Source organism: Gymnogyps californianus, chromosome 21, assembly GCF_018139145.2.
Source record: "Gymnogyps californianus isolate 813 chromosome 21, ASM1813914v2, whole genome shotgun sequence".
Classification (NCBI taxonomy): domain Eukaryota; kingdom Metazoa; phylum Chordata; class Aves; order Accipitriformes; family Cathartidae; genus Gymnogyps; species Gymnogyps californianus.
This window is the reverse complement of record NC_059491.1, coordinates 4372630-4388797: the sequence shown is the minus strand read 5'-3', so window position 1 is coordinate 4388797 and position 16168 is coordinate 4372630. Positions and strand designations below refer to the sequence as shown.

At 47.6% G+C, this 16168-nt stretch overlaps 1 protein-coding gene across 1 annotated transcript in view; it reads left to right on the top strand.

The window, feature by feature from the left end:
* Positions 1 to 11450: 11450 nt before the first annotated feature.
* The window catches only part of SAMD11 (sterile alpha motif domain containing 11), a 126493-nt gene continuing 121775 nt past the window's right edge, over positions 11451 to 16168 (top strand). Inside the window, 2 exon segments of the mRNA XM_050909636.1 lie at positions 11451 to 12255; positions 13854 to 13945. Coding sequence (XP_050765593.1) covers positions 11475 to 12255; positions 13854 to 13945 — 873 coding nt within the window. The 5' untranslated portion in view covers positions 11451 to 11474.

Sequence of the window (16168 nt, the reverse complement as noted above, 5' to 3'; positions counted from 1 at the left end):
CATAGTGACACAGATAGATGGGCTGTGCCAGCTACTCCCTGTAACAAACTCTTGAGGATCTCCTTACGAATTAAAACACCCAGTCACACACTTATCGTGAAGGCTTACAGCTCCAGATGGAAGAAAAAGCTGCATTCACCCAGGCATGCACGCTCTTGTCAATCTTACTTGGCTGTTGACCATGAGCACTGCATGGAGCTGTGTCCCCTTCCAGGACTGCTGATAGAGAGGAGACTGGGACCCATCATCCCTACGTACGCGTGAGGTAGAACAGAGCACAGAGGGAGGAGAGTGTCTTTGTCCTCTAAAATGTTGCGTTTGCCTCCTGAGATAAAGGTTAAAATGCACAGGAAAACCCTCAGCAAGGGGTACCAGCTGTCTCTGGTAGTTCCCAGGGAACAGAGATGGGCAACCTTCAACCCTGAGCCAAACACTCTTGAATTACAGTTCAGGAGGTAAGTGGTGGAATCTAAAACTCGTTCACACTGCAGAGTCTGTGAATGCACTATGGGTACCACACTCCTTGACTTCTTGGGTATGAGCTCTGCTCCACAAAGAATATGACAGAAAGCAAATATTGAGGAATTTCAAATATGGAAGGCTGGAAGTTAAGCACACACGTTACTGTGCTAATCTCCATAATCAAGGGCAGGTCGACGATTGCTTTTGGAGCTGAGATTTGGGGCTGGTTTTATGGTTTTTTTTAGGAACCTCTTGTTTTCTTAGATGATGTGAATCTTCATGTCTGGGCACTGGAGCACAACCTGTTTCAAGTAGGTCATTCAGATCTCTCTCCCTGCTTTGTCTTGATACAGGCATTCTGGCTGCTGAAGCCATTTTGGAGCTTTCATGCAGCAGTGGCTGCCATCAACTCAAAGTGAAGATAAAACTGCACTGCTGAAAACGTCCAAAATATTTGCAAAAAGGTGTGGGGCATGCATAGAACTGTATCTGAGTTTGAACTGTGTGCTTGCTTGCTTGTTTTCCTGCCACCACAATAAGCAGGACTGGGCCTATGCCTGTACTTGGTGAGACCTCCTCCAAAGAAACCCCCTTGGTGTTGATGATTCAGTAGGTTTCAGTCTGTTCTCAGAAGATGTTGGGCCTGGTGGCATTTCATACTTTTCTTTAAAAAAAGAAAAAAAAAGTGAAGAATGGGATGCCATGGGATTTGAAATTTCTCAGAGAGAGTTGTTTTATACAGTATTGTTAGTGATGAAGGGATAGTTTAAAACCCTTTTTCTCTCAGTAGAATTAAGGATCCGGACGCATGTCAGCTGTCTCAGAAAGGACTCCAAGTTGCTGTTCCAGAGTTGGCCTGATGACTTCTGGTATCTAGAGCCTCCTCCTATTGTACCACACCACATGTTCCGAGAGCAACAACATGGGGTATTTCTTCTGTGAGGATGGAAGCAAATGGTAGGGGCATATGCAGACTATGAGCAGTAGCCATGGGGACCAGGAAGCTAAGGGAGGAAGGGAGAGAGGAAGGGAGCAGAAAGAATGGGAGCCTCAGCCCAGAATAATGTGGATATAACATCCCTGAGCAAGTCCATTTACCAGGGTTTGCACCATGTCCTGGACTTCTCAAGGTTGACGCTAATAGGGTCACATTCATTTTATAAGTGGAGAAATGAATGGCTTGGTTTGCATTACTGTATTTCAAGAAGCAAACTACAAATCTGATTAGAATGGGGTATAAAATTGCATAGGTGTATATGGCCGATGTGCGTGTGCGTTTATGTGCATGTGTACAAACACACAGATTACTTCTAAGAAGCACAGTGTGTTTGTGGTAGTCTGAAAGTTAATCCAGATTGGGACTTGATTTCCATATTCACTCAACAAGAACTGATACAATCTTTGCAGTTATAACAAAAATCCCAAATATATCGGAACAATGAGCATTCTTGCAGTCAAATACAGCAAATTCCCTGGTGAGTTATGCTAGGTCTACTCTCTCAGGTATTAGTAAGAGAGAGGGGAAGAATCTTGCACTCAATAATTTATGGATCCATAAAGATTTTTTTTGAGCAAGTAATAATTCTTTGGAAGTTAAGGCTAATTAAAAGCAATACCATCCCTAGAAATACATTCAGTTACTTTGTCAAGACAATTTTGTATTTGTTTCCTGTGATGTTCCCATGTGCATCCTAATCAGTGTTTTGCTCTAACTCTGATTAGAGACCATACCACAGAGACAGACTCCTTAAAAACTGAAGGAAAGTAACAAGCAGTTGGGTGGTAGTAGACTTGAGTGTCTTCTGGATATTTACAATGGATTAGGCTCTTTTTATTTTAGGGTCAGTGCAGCCTTAACCTATATGCAATGGTTTATGGCTAATGCCAGCATTGCTTCTGGGTGCAAAGCACGTGTGAGAAATGTCTGCATGCTTGATGTACTTAAAAGGGAAGACAGGACCTTATAAAGATCTCTTTCCTCCACTACTCATACTCAGTAATTGGCCCCAACTTCCTCCTAAGTCTTTCCTGGGTAGTGAAAAATGAAATGTGTGTTGGAACTCAGCTTTTTGCCCCTTCAGCTGTTGCCACATCTGTTAGTCTGCTGAGGATGAGATGCAAGTTACCATATGGCTGAAATGTTAGCGACTGAAATTCTGATGACTGCTGCCATAAAGCCAAACTAATATTTCAGCAGCGTGTCTCTTACAAATTGATATGCACAGAACCTCAGGTTTGATATTTTAGCCTTTCCTGTCTTTCTCAGGGCACAAAACAAAGAAAAATTAGCTCTCTTGTTTACCCAGAATCCATTTTCTGAGTGCCCATGCCCGTGCATCTCTGTGCGTCTGTGTCTAACAATGGATGACTCTTGGTGCCAGGCTGTCACTACTATTGTGTGTGTCAATCGCTACAGGACTGTAGCTGTTCCCATCATTTTATCTGCAGCTATGGCTAACTCTGTGCTACTGACAGCAGATGAAAGAAATAGCTTTTACGAACCGTACAATGTTCAAAATGCCTTTTTATCCTTCCCTCTTGGTGCAAAACTTTAAACTTTGTGACAGTGTACAGAGTAGTTTTTCAAGTGTGTGCTGACAATGTATCTATTTGCATGTGTCCCTTCTGAGTGTGAAGAGTGAATGAAAATAGTTTGTGCCGTATCTGGATGCAGATTTGTTTTGGCTAAGGCAAGGAAGATGTATGACAAACAAAATCCTTTTCTCCTGCTGTGAACAAACTAGTTATTTGTAAGTATTTGCCAAAGAGTTTAGATGAACAATTTTAGGCATCAGGCGTCAAAATTACTGGATTTCCCACTTGTGGTGTGTTATGGCTCACAATTACTTGGTTTTGCTCAGTGATTGAGTTATTGAACTTGAGAAAAACAGAGCTATAGAAATCTATAGTATGAGATAGAAATGAATGAGGAGTGTGAACACCTGAAGAGTTGTGCTTCCCAGCTGTGCTTTACAGAGATCTTTTCTCTCTGTTTTATGAGGGAAGAACCTGAGTTTGGAATCATTAGGTGAATTGCTGCAGTCACATAGTGAAGCAAAATAGGCAGAAATAGAAGTTGGAATGCCTGACTCCACATGTAGAAAAGTTCAAGTTTGGAAGTCTGACAAACAAATAAAACTCGGTGCTAACTAGTTGCAGCAGGCAGCTTCTCTCGTTCACAAGCATGCTGCATTTGCTATGAAGCAATGCAAGGGAAGGAGCAGAAAAGTTGCTCTTCTTCAAGGAACTCAAATCACCATGAGAAGATTCGAATATGTAAATGCCTGTTTACATATTTTTTTGAAATTCCCTTTGTTTTGTTTTTACTATTATTTTCTTATATCTTACCTAAGTTTTTGATTAAAGCACTCTGTTGCAGTGTAGTCATGGCAACAAGTTTACTTGAATGAGTCTCTTTTTCTAGGAATGTAAGATTTAAAAGAAAAGAAAAAGAAACCCAAACAAGACAAGCCTTCATGTGGTCCTGACCCAGCATTTGTTCGTAATGATGGAGGCGCAAGTCAGTAGTGAGTGAGGAGTGAGTACAAAGTTGTTTATGTGAGTTTGTCTCCGTGAGTTCACTGGAGACTCTGCTTATGCCTGTGACTGTTTGTAGGTATGTCTTTGGGTATGTTTTATTCAAATACAATGTACGTGTAGAAGAGACCATGTAAGAGTTCTGGTTGCAGGGATGCTGAAGTTAGGACTGCCTTCCTGTACTGGCATTGACCTAGATAGTCCATGAAACAATTGCAGAGAAAGCACAGCAGCACAAACTTCAGTGAGAATTCCCTACAGAAACATAGGTCCATGTTGATGGAGCTCCTATGTGATGTCTTCTCAGAGTACCAGTGTTAATTTAGTAACATTTAGCTATGGCAGATGGACACTTGCTGCAGTCATATCTGAAACTGCAGTATAGACATAGCCCTGACTAGGGCCTATCTATACATAAAGTTTCACATTGCTGTAACAATAATTGTTCAGAAACGTTCCTAGTGGAGTTTGCACAGCTCTCTCGTGGGGTGCAGTTATACTAGTGGAGGGGTGATGTATACTAATCCCATCATTACTAGGGCATTGACTACACTACATCAGTTTCTAGAAAGGAGAATTAGAATAATACAAAACCTGTCTGCAGAGATGCCCAATGATTTAAAGACTTTAGAACATGTTAACTCTAATTAATGTGTTCAAAAACTGTAAGCCAGCTCAGGTAGTGTGTACTTCAGCACCTCCTAAATTGGTCAAGGCCGGTTCTACCCAGTCTTTAATTTGATATTTCTAGCATGTATTAAAAGCAGTCACACCTTGATTACACTAGACTCTTCTGACACATTACTTCCAAAGGATTAACTAACAAGGTTCATCTGCCTAACCTAAAGAAAGTGCTCTGTTTGTGCACACGTGTTTGTATACACTTGTGAATTAAGGGAGAGATCCATGGCTTATTCTTTTATGGCACTGTTTGATGTTGGGATGGCACACCTAACGTTATCTTCTTTTCAATGGTCACTAATTTTTTATTGTTTTAACCCAGCAATAGATTCCAGCCATACGCAGATTCCTGGATAGTCAGTTTTTCAGTGTATCTTTTTGTTACTAGGATTGTAGGAGGGAAGGCAGGCAGGAAGTTAGGGAAGTGGAGTAGCAGAGAGTGATATACAAGTGTTGGGACACAGCCAAGCTTTAGATTAATACAACGTGACCATCATTTCACCATCTTTTGATATAGTGAGTTTTTCTTAGCAGTGGGGCAGAGCAGAGTAGCACAAACAAAGGCTTTAGGAAAAAGATAGAATCCGGTGGAGGCTTTCTTCTGCATTACAACTCTGATATCTCCAGTCTTTCACAACAGTTACGAATTTGCAATAAATAACCTCTGAGGAGAGAGGACTAGACAAGGGAGAAGGATGCATTTTTAATTGCAATATGCGCAAAGAAGTATAGTTAATGCAGAGAGAAGCACAAGGAAGCTGTCCAATGACTGGAACTGCAAAGAAGGCAGCGCTTGCCTTAGAAGTAAAGGGTCAGAGAGAATGGTTACTACAACAGCAGCTTGGATACTTAAGTCCTTATTGCATTGGTGATTTCTCTAAGTGCTTTTTTTATATCATGGAGGCATCGCTTGAGTGTAGCTAAACTTGTTGTTTTCCAAAACCTTTGCAGAGAAGGGCAATCTCTTGCTATATTATGCGGGACTAGAACACTGAAGTCTGAAGTCAGTAAAAATTTGCCATTGGTTTTAATGGAAGTAGGATTGTGCCCTTTTAATTTAAACTTCTTGTTGTAGAGATCTCAGGGCTGATTCTGATCTAGGTTACCACAACATACCTGAACTTCAACCAGTAAGGAAGAGAGATTAATCAGTCCTTCTATCATTTGATAGGTTTTCCAGTGCCATATCCTCTCACAGCGCATCACAAAGGAAAATGGTCACTCGGTGCACAGCCAGCCTCCCAGTGCAGTCGCAGGGTGATACTTGCAGTGCACTATGTGTAGCAGCATACAAAGGTCTCTGAGCTATAGGCCAGGTGACTGTTTACAGCACAGCATAACCACTATACCAAGTCAGAGAGAGAACAGAAAATGTGTTCCCTGCGTGGGAAGTTATTCATTATTTAGAAGAATGGAGCAGCTAGTTTAGAATTAGAGTCCTTGCCTCCCAGATAAAACTTCCTTCACTTCTCCCCAACAGACATTTAATTCCTCTAGTTTTTTGAGTACTGATCTACGTGGACTGGTCACATAACTATACAGGGCACTTGTAGGGAAGGTGATTTGGAAGAGGTATTTTGTGAAAATAGTTTGATGAGAAGAGAGTTTCTTAAACCACTATTGACTGTCCCAGGCTGTTCTCTTGGAAACAGACAAAATGCCTGCATTAGATAGGGATGTATGCAATTTACAGCTCTGGTTTGTTGTGTAAGCTCATACTACCATGACACTACTTTCAAGAAAGACAGAAAAAACTGAGTTCCATGGTGCTCTTTTTTCACTCCTATAAATTGGTGTAAAAGGCAGTGTTCTGTATCAGTGGGATTAAAAAGGGTACAGCCCAGCAGTTCCTGAGAAAGCATTTTTTCAGAGGCAAAGCCCTTTCCAGTGTCCTCCTTCCCAACCCTCCTCCCCTGAATACCCACCTGTGCCCTCCCTGCTGTTGCTCTTGCTGCTGGGCTGTCAAAATATCTCTCATAATGAAGCAGTCTGGCCTGAGGCTACTATTACCTCCAATACTGATCCCGCTGAGCATGACTGGCAGCGTGGCTGGCTGTTCACATGCAGTGAGCATAGAGCTGGGCTACACCTGGCAAGGAATAAAAGACAAAAAGCAGTGAATCCTGGCTGTTAGACAGCCTTGATGTCGTCTGAGACTGTGGAAGAGACCGGGGAAGGCATGAATCTGGCTGGCTCTGGAGGTGGTGGTGTGGCTCTTTGGTCTCCGTCCTTGTCTTTTGGTAGGCTCAGCGATTTGGTAGGGACAGAGTTGTTGCTTTCCATCACTGGTGTGATAGTGTCAGGCTAATTCTGTGGAAAGACAGGGAAGTGGGGAGAGGAGCTGTTAACTTGTAGTCTTAAAAGGCTAAGCACCCCAACTTCTTTGGGGGAGACAACATGATTCAGTGGATACTACACCAATTGTTGACAGACCTGTTTTATTATCTAAGCTCTTCTGGTGTACAGGACAGAACTTCGCTGGCATAGTTAGTTTTGGACAGTGAGAAACTCATGCTACAGACCTGCTACAACAAGGTCAGCAAGACCAGTGCTGTCGATGCAGCTGTGCTGACAGAATGTTGTATCTGTTCGTTTAGCTTTGCTTAGGCAGAGACAGCATGTATGGCATCTGTGCTGGAATCCTGCAAAGACAGAAGCTCTGGATTAGTTTCTGAACTCAGGCTGGTCATTTTACGTGTACCTGGGCGTCTCTCCTCCCAGCCTCAACCTGTCTTTCCTGTAAAGGGGCAGGGCCTGCATCTGCAATGAGTTTTTAAAACACTTAGCACAAAGGACCTTTGATCTCAGTTAGAAACTCAGAGGTGTACTGTCACACATATAAATAACAAATTACATTTAGGAAGTTTCCTCTCCTTTTATGGGTAGAATAATGGAGGCATATCCAGGATAAGTAATTTGTCCATGAAACTAGTGATAGAATAAGGAAGAAAATCCTTATCTGTTAACTTTCAGACCTGTGCTTGAAGCACGATCTCTTCTGGTAAAGTGCTTTACAGCACAGCTAGCTCTTTGCAGTTGTTGACACGTTTGACCTGAGAGAAATAAAAGATCCAGTTTTTGTTTCAATCCAACATGATGTATGCCAGAGGTGGAGAACTAAATGTTGGAAAATGATCACTATTTACTGTGTTTACTGTGGTAGTGCCTCTGAGAGCAAATTAAGAATCATGCTTTCACTTTGCTAGGTGCCGTGGAAACACACAACAAAAAGACATGGTGATTCGTGCCCCCAGACTTGAAAACATGTTCCAATTCCTCAGTGTGGAATTTGCAAAGCGTACCTGGTTCTCTCTCTAACCACGTGTGCATGGATTTGCTTCGCTCTCTCTGATCTGCTCTCCAGTGGTGAATCTGTTTACACTAATCCTGAAAGCTCTACTGTTAAGAGACTGGATCTGAACAACTTCAGACTCCTGCCGTCGAACTGAGACATCCAGACAGAGCTCTTGTTCTTTATTACAGTGGGGAGGGGTAGGGAGGACTTGTTAGTAACTTTTAGTGCTTGTAAGAGCCTGATAGGATCAGCCTGAATCTGTGCCTCTTGAATCCCCCCAAACTGCACTGAGTTCTGCCAGAACACCTTACGTGTGTGCGAGAAACCCTGCCTGGTCCAAGCCATGCACCTCATACTGAGCCACCATCTTGCGGATTTACTCTTCCAGTGCTGAAGCTCTGTACAGCTTGGGCAGTGCACCTATGTCATGACTGGCATCAAGTGCCTGTTTTTTCCAGGAATGAAACACAGCCAAGTGGATGCTGCCCTTCTAGAATGAAGGCTCAGCATATTCACTTCACTTATGACTAGGTCCAGATTTGAGCCCAGTTTCTTTAGAGGTAAAAAGCAACTGAGCTGACATGCACTGGGAAAACCCCATGTCACTTTTTCCTTTAAAATGAAAGGTAAATAAAAGTTCTCTGGGTTAGGAAAGGTTTCATTACAGCTGTTTAATAGGGGCAGACTGGATGGTAATGCAAGGTGCTGTTAGGAGATTTGAGTGCGCATCCAAACCACAGAGATCTGAGAAGTCTAGAAGTAAGTACCACAGAAGGATTTGTTCCTGGAGGATGAAGGCCATTCTTGTTCTGCTCTCCTGTGACCGCTCCTGGAGGAAGCATGGAGACTTGTCTTTGGAGAAGGCTGCGGCCAAGCTCTCTCTACACTTGGAGGTGAAGTTGCCGTTAGGAACAGAGGTGGAAGAAGAATAGTAACCCTTATGGCTGTAAAAAAGAAAGAAGGCTTTGAGAAAAAATACCCACTCCCCTGTAAAAAGTGAAAAGAAATCAGTCCCATGAAGCCAAGTTACAAAGAAGATGGAGTCAAAGGAAGTCTGAAGTAGTTCTCAAGCCTTTGCAGAGAGCTCAGTGCAGTTCTAGGTATGCCAGGCATGAAGGTTTTCTGGGAGTGTAAGAGCAAGCAGTTCTTCTTCTCACTATGGCCTTCTCGCCTGACCTCCACCCAGAATCCTCTTATACGCTTTCACAGAGAACGCCTGTGTCTCCCAGAGCCTCTTCCAAGCATTTTCCTTGGTTCATTAGGTGATAATAGAAAGTGATTTTTCCCCTGTCATCTTGAGCAATCAGAAGCATTAAGAATAAGAGCCTAAGCCTGAAAGCCTAAATGAGAGGGTTTGATGGGTATGTATATCTGCCTCCTTCATTAGAGCAAGAAGCAAGGATGGCTCCTAGAGCTTGCATTTCTTGAGAATAAATAGGCAAGAAACCAGGATCATGGTCAAGTAGTGTCAAGAGAAAACTGAGGTCTGAGGCTTAGATTCCATTCCCAGATCTGCTGAACCCCAGAAAGGCAGTTTCCTCCGCCTTTACTGGTATGAAGCAATAGCTTGTCCCGCCAGTGGTCCATTAGTGGACTTTTTGTAGAGAGGGGTACCTATCAGCTGAGAGCTAAGGGGGGGCAGAAAATAACACCTGTAAGATCTCAGGCAAATCACTTGGTGCACGAATGTGAATGCATCACCTGTATTAGCCTGTATGCACTGGTAGTGGGACCGAGTAGCTGCATAACCCCAGCGTGAGTACAGCACTCACGTTCAGTCTCAGCCTCTTTACGGTTCAGGTTCTCCACCAGTAAAATGAAGCTAAAAGCAGCTTCCTCAAAAAGGTGCTAGGAGGTGGTGTTCTTGCTCCTTGCCTGTGAATGCTCTGAGATCATCTGAGGGGTGGTGCTGAAGTGGCAGGGGCTATTACTGCTCAGAAACTACCCTGCTAACTCTGGCAACGGCTGATTGTCACAACAGCAAATCCATTTCTGTCTGGAAGGCAAGTTCAACTTGCCACCACCTCCCCCTGTAAGAAAACAAGTAATAAGAGACACACCTTGAGACAAAGCTAAGAACTTTTTGTTGTTGTTCTGGGAACTCTAAGACAGAACTCATACACAACTCTGTTCTGCCACCTTGTAAGACTTGTGGGGCATATTTCTTGTACTGTGTTTAAGGGGATAATTTATTTTTATTTCCCTTCTAGGTAGGATTCTTCCTGCACAGTCGATCCTACTTAGCATCCAAAGGTAGGGAACTCCATCTTGTTGACGTGACAAATCTCTGTAACAACCACGCAACTTAATTTTGGGCCGTGTTGTCCTCTCGGGGCAGTTTCAGGTGGACCTTGTGCCGTGTCTGCCACAGCTCGTAATGGAAAACAAATTTATACCGTGCCTCCTAAGTCTTGCTACATCACTACATGGGAAAAGAGAAGGCTCTAGCCTGCCTTCTCAAGGTACAGCTGGTCGCAACAGGAGTCTGCCAAGGAGAGCAAGCGGCAGGTATTCCTGCATGGGACTGCACCCGGGAACCCAGAGGGACGTGCACCCACCCGGCAGGCTGCCCGCGTCCCCCCCCGCCGCGGCCGGCCGGAGCCGGGGGGAGCCCCCCGGGCCGCCCCGCCGGGCTGGCGGCTCCTGGCGCGGCCGCGGCGCTGGCCCCGCCGTCCGTCGCTCACCCCCTCTCCCCGCCGCCGCCGGCGCGGCGCTTGCAAGCGCCTCTGCTGTTTAAATGGGCCAAGTTAGAGAAGCGGCGGCGGCGGCGGCGGAGGGAAATCTTGTTTGGTCAGAGTCTCTGAACTATCCTGTGACTTCTGAGCACAGATCAATATACGTCTGTCCCGGCTCGGGGGGGAGCCCGGCCCAGTAGCCCAACATAGCGAGGCATTTAGGGTCTGGGGGCAGTGGCGTAGGGAGCGCATGCCGTGCCGTGGCACGAGCTCGCGGGGATATAAATGTATATGTCTGTGTGTCTCTCTGCGTGTGTGTATATATATACATAGATACATGTAATGTAATACCGTGTTTTTTAAAATTTTGTGCAGGAGTGGAAATTAAATACCAACTCGCAGTGATCATAAAGCCTTCGGTGGGAGCGGGGCGAGTCTGCACTTTGCAGGTGAAGGTGGGCGGCCCCCGGGAAACTTCTCCGCCCGGGTGTCTGGAGCCCCGCGGGCAGAGCAGGCAGAGCCGGCACCGTCCGGGGGCTTCGTCCTCCCCGCGCCCGGCGGGCGCCGGCGGCGGAGGGGAGGGGATCGCGGAGTGGCGGCGGGGGCGCAGCGTTTAATTTTAATTATTGCATATAAATAAATAAACCAGGTGTCAGTTTAAAGGAAGGAGGGGGGGGGCGGGTGAAAGGGGGCTGGGTGGGCGGCGGGGAACCCTCCAGCCTGGTGAGAAGGTTGGTCGATCTAGGGGAATCAATAAGCTTTTTTTTTTTTTTTTTTTTTTTTAAAACCAAAATAATGTCTACGGCAGCAGAGACCTCTCCGAGATGTCAGGTATTAGTCCGGAGGGGCAGATCTGCGAGCCACACAGCAGCTCCCGGGTCTACGGTACATTAGCCTCTCCGTGGGAGAGGGATCCCAGACAGCTCTGCTGGGGAGCCAGCCCAGGAGATTTGTTAGCGGGCTGCTCCGGGGGATACCAGCCACCTCCGGCACCCGAGCGCCAAAGGTGCTTGTGTTGCTGCTGCTGCTGCTGCTGCTGGCGCATTTCATCCAAACTCCAGCCAGAGCGGGGGCAAGTTGAACCGGAGACATTAGAGCCACTGTGCTTTGGAGAGACGAGGGCGCACGGGGAGCGCAGCAGCACCATGCCTGCTATCAAGAAGGAGCGACTTGACAGGGAAGAGATGGCCCTGGCAGCTTTTAACCAGCCCATGGAAACCTTACCTGACTATCTCGCCCCTCTGGCCGCCGCTGCCATTCCGGTGGTAACCCCGCACCCGCCAGCTTACGACCAGATCTTTGCCCACCGCGCGTACCTGGGCTTCCACGAGACCCACCCCCACCACCCCCACCACCTCCCCGAGGACCTGATGCTGGAGAGGTTTTCCTCCATCCCGGATTTCCAGCCCTTCTTTGACAACGGAGAGCCTTGCATCGAGGTGGAGTGCGGGGAGAACAAGGCGCTGCTCTACATCAATAAGTTGTGCCAGGGGAGCAAAGGACCCTCTATCCGGTACCGGGGAGAGTGGCTCACCCCCAACGAGTTCCAGTTTGTCAGCGGCAGGGAGACGGCCAAGGACTGGAAGCGCAGCATCAGGCACAAAGGTAAAGGCACTGCTCACCGCTCGGCTTGTGCCGGGGTCCCCACGCTCCTCTGCTCTTCCTTAGCATCCTCCCTCTCGCCCCCATGCTTCGGGAGCGGGATCCAAGGGGGAGGCTTACTGCCTATTAGCATTCGCACGGGGGAGAGCTCCGGACCTGATCTCCTGTGGCCGTGCCCCCCTCCCCCGCGCACCCCCGGTCCCTCTCTACCGGATCCCCCTCGCCGAGCGCCCCGGTACCGGGGTCTCCGGAGAGCGGCGAAGTTTTCCGAGCGATTTGGGAACAGTTGCTTTGGGGGTGGGGGCAGGGGGTGTTGGGGGGGGGGCTCCTCTCTTCTGGAGAGAAGTTTCATTTGGCGCGGGCAGAGGCTTGAACACCAGGCGGGTTGCGGGGTTAGCGCCGCGCGTGGGGGGGCCGGCGCCACTCCGCGCCCCGCGGCTCTCCTCCGCGGGGGGCGGCCGGCCGCGGCGGTGGCGGCGGGGCGCGGAGCCGCCCGCCCGTGCGTGCCGCCGGCGCGGCGGCGGCGGCGGCGGGCAGAGCCGCGGCGCCGCGGGGAGCGGCAGTGCGCAGCCCCGTCGCGCCGGGTGAGGACAGGCACCGGCGGGGTGGCGGGCGGGGCGGAGGGGGGGGTGTTCCCCTCGCAGCTGGGTGGCGCGGGACCTCCGCGGCGCTGGCGGCTGCTGCTGCTGCTGCTGACGGGAGCCTGCCCTGCCTCCCTCCCCTCCCCTCCTGCCTGCGGTGCAGCCCGAGCCAGCGCCGCAGTCCCGGCACCGGGGCTGGCGCGGCGGAGCTGCTGGTGCGGGCGGCAGGTGGAGAGCGGGGCCCCGGCTGGCCCCGCGGGCCGGAGGAGCAGGGGCCGGGGGGAGCGGGGGGGGGGCGGGAGGGGGGCGCGGGAGAGGAGAGCCGATGCGACACGTAATTAGCTGAGAGCTGGAGGTGTCAGCCCAGGGGTCTGAGGAGCTATTAGGAGGTGACTGACACCTCGCCTTGTTTATTGATCGCCAGAGAAAAGGGGAATAACTTCGGGGGCCGCGCTAATTGTCATTACTCCGCTCATCTCTCCTGTTTCTTTTATTACTGGGCTCCTGGCTGCCTTCGGGAAATCTCAATTCCTCTGGGGTGAGTCAGGAGGACTGAGGTGAAACGGACGGAGGAGCAGGGGGGAGGCGCCGCGTGGGCTGCCCCGCTCGCATGGCCGTCCCCCCCCCCCCCCCCCGGCGTGGGGCTGGCTTGCGCGGGTGGCGTGGGCAGCGCGGAGCCCCGCGCGGGTGCGCGCAGGCTGCGCGGGCTGGCCGCTGCGCCCGGGCTGCGGGTGCGCCTTCTGCCTCGGCTCTCTCCAGGCTGCGGGAGGGTTGGTACCAAGGTTAGGCAGGGGCTAAGGAGGGTCGCGCCGGTGCTCCTTTCCACGGGGATCTGCAGGGGAGAAAGTTCGATGAAGGGGCAGGCGGGGGTGGGTGCCGGTAGGCAGGCAGGCGAGGGGAGGGGTGTTTGTGTGGAAGGAGACGCGTGCTCCCCGCCCCCCCCCCTTTCCTAAATACTTTCCTTTTATAAAGGTGCTGATCCTTTTTCTTCTTCTTCTTTTTCTTCTCCTCTGCATCCAGGGAAAAGTTTGAAGACTCTTATGTCCAAAGGAATCTTACAGGTACATCCTCCAATCTGTGATTGCCCTGGGTGTCGAATTTCGTCTCCAGTGGTAAGATTATTGTTAAACTATGTGCTTTAGTTAAGACATCTCCCCTCTCCTCCGCCTCCTTCCCTTAAAAAAATCCCTTTGCTTCTGTGATCATGAAACCGTGATCTCTGAGGGCTAGGAACTGTCAGTCATTGAGTCTTTGGCAGAGCACTGCTTGCACTGCGAGTGTACCTGCAGTCTAGTTAAAGGCTAGCAGAAGAGGAGTTTGCAGACAGAGCAGATGGGAAGAGCAGTGTTTGACCTAAAGGATGCAACACACCGTGTGATTGTATGGTTTTCAGGGGGAGCTGTCTATACGCAAACGGCAAATCATTCAGCAGCGTCTTCCCTATTCTCACCCCTTCATTTTTGTGTATTGTGCAGAGGTGTAAAATGGCTAAATAAAGCAAAAGGGAATTATAATTGCACCCACGTGTTAGAGTCAGAACAGCCACAGTTTACAAACCATTAGTGAATTTTGTTAGATAAACTGAAGGAGGAACAAGCTCATCTTAAACGCTTACAACTTTTACAACATTCACATCATAGATCACAGTTACTGCTTTTATAGATCTTTTCTTCCCAACTTTTGAGTTCGTTGTGTTTTCTGCTGTCTGCCTTTATCCTGAGACTTTCAAAATCTCTATACAACATCAGCATTTTCATGAAAAAGATGTTGGTGCTATAAATAAAAAGCTACTGAAATCATAGTAAACTAAGGTATTAAAAACAGTTCATGATGTGTAAAAATAACCATAAAATACAATAACATCTAAACAGGTTGGCAAAGCTGTTGGTTTGTGGAACTAAAGCAGGTCTTGGTCTGAAAAAACCACCATGACTTAAAACATTGTCAGTAGCACTGCGGAAACAGATGCAGCTGGAAATTTACGTACTTTTATCCACTGAAATCAACCAATTTTTCTTTTATTGTTTCTTTGAGGTCAAATGGACAATCTCTTTTCACATGCAGTATCTTTATGATTCTGCACAACAGACAGAATTGCAAATTTAAATTATTTCTGCGTAGTATATATGTGCATGCGTGCTTATGTATACAAACATACACATTCACATGGGAAGGGGCTTAGAGCAATAATCAACAGTTACATAAATTAATGTGAAGATACCATCTCTGTGATGCAAGTCTCTTGCGTCTGTTTTGGGTAGCAGCAGTCCATACCAAAGCAGTAACTGCCCATCGAGCTTACGAGTACTAGTTATGTTGCAGCATTGCCGTGGTATTTTAAACCCAGCAAACCAGATAGACTGAAACCTGGCTTTTCCGACGGACTCACGTAGTTCCTCTCAGTTTACGGGGCAAAGCGCGATGCAGTGTAATAAGCTTTCTCCGGTTTTGAGTTTTGCATATGCTTTAGTTACCAATCGTGTGGATCGGAGGGCAACAAGTAATGATCTGCAGACCAAAGTGATATGCCACAGTTGCTGGTGGTGTTGAGAAGTGTCTGGCCAGATGATGCTGTCTACTGGTCACCTTCTGGGTAGCAAGTTGCATTAGGTGGTAGCCAGAATGACACGTTGCACTTTCCTAGCAGCAACTTTTTTAATAGTTGCACAGGGATACTATGCAGTTACAGATGGGGAGGCAGCTCTGCATGAAACAAGTGTCTTTTAAAATAGAACTGAATTTGAGAAGTTCAGATAGAGGAAAAGAGAGGTTGGTATAGTTTTGGGAAAGGAGAAATAAATCCTTCTGGACTTGCCTCTTACCACTTCCCCAGCTGTATAAATTCATTAGAGGGGGTTTTGATGTCAGAATTTGCACAGCAAGGACAAGCCCCAATGAGAGCTTTTATCAGAACTCTGTTTCTTGGTGCTTAGTGGATTTTCTGTGCTGTAATTAGAACATATACCTGACCAAACGACAATTTCACATTTTGAACCTGAAATCTTTTGGTAGTGCCTTGTCGTAGCTACATGCACTACACATTCAAAACAGTTACACAGGAAGGAGGATTAAAAATCGGACACGGTTTATCTTTGCCCATTTAGTGATCACCGCTTTAAGCACCACAGAGATCGAAGGGCTGTTTCTCCTCAAATGTAGAAATGCTTTGTATTTTGTAGTGTAGGTCAGTAGAGACTTGCAATGCCTGGGTCCTTGTGCCACTGTGTTAACACATGGGGGGTATGGAGACGGGGAGCTGACCTTGTCAGCAGCTGGTTCTACTGATCTGAAATCAGTCCTTGGACAGCGGGAATAGGCCAGAAAAACTCAAGCCT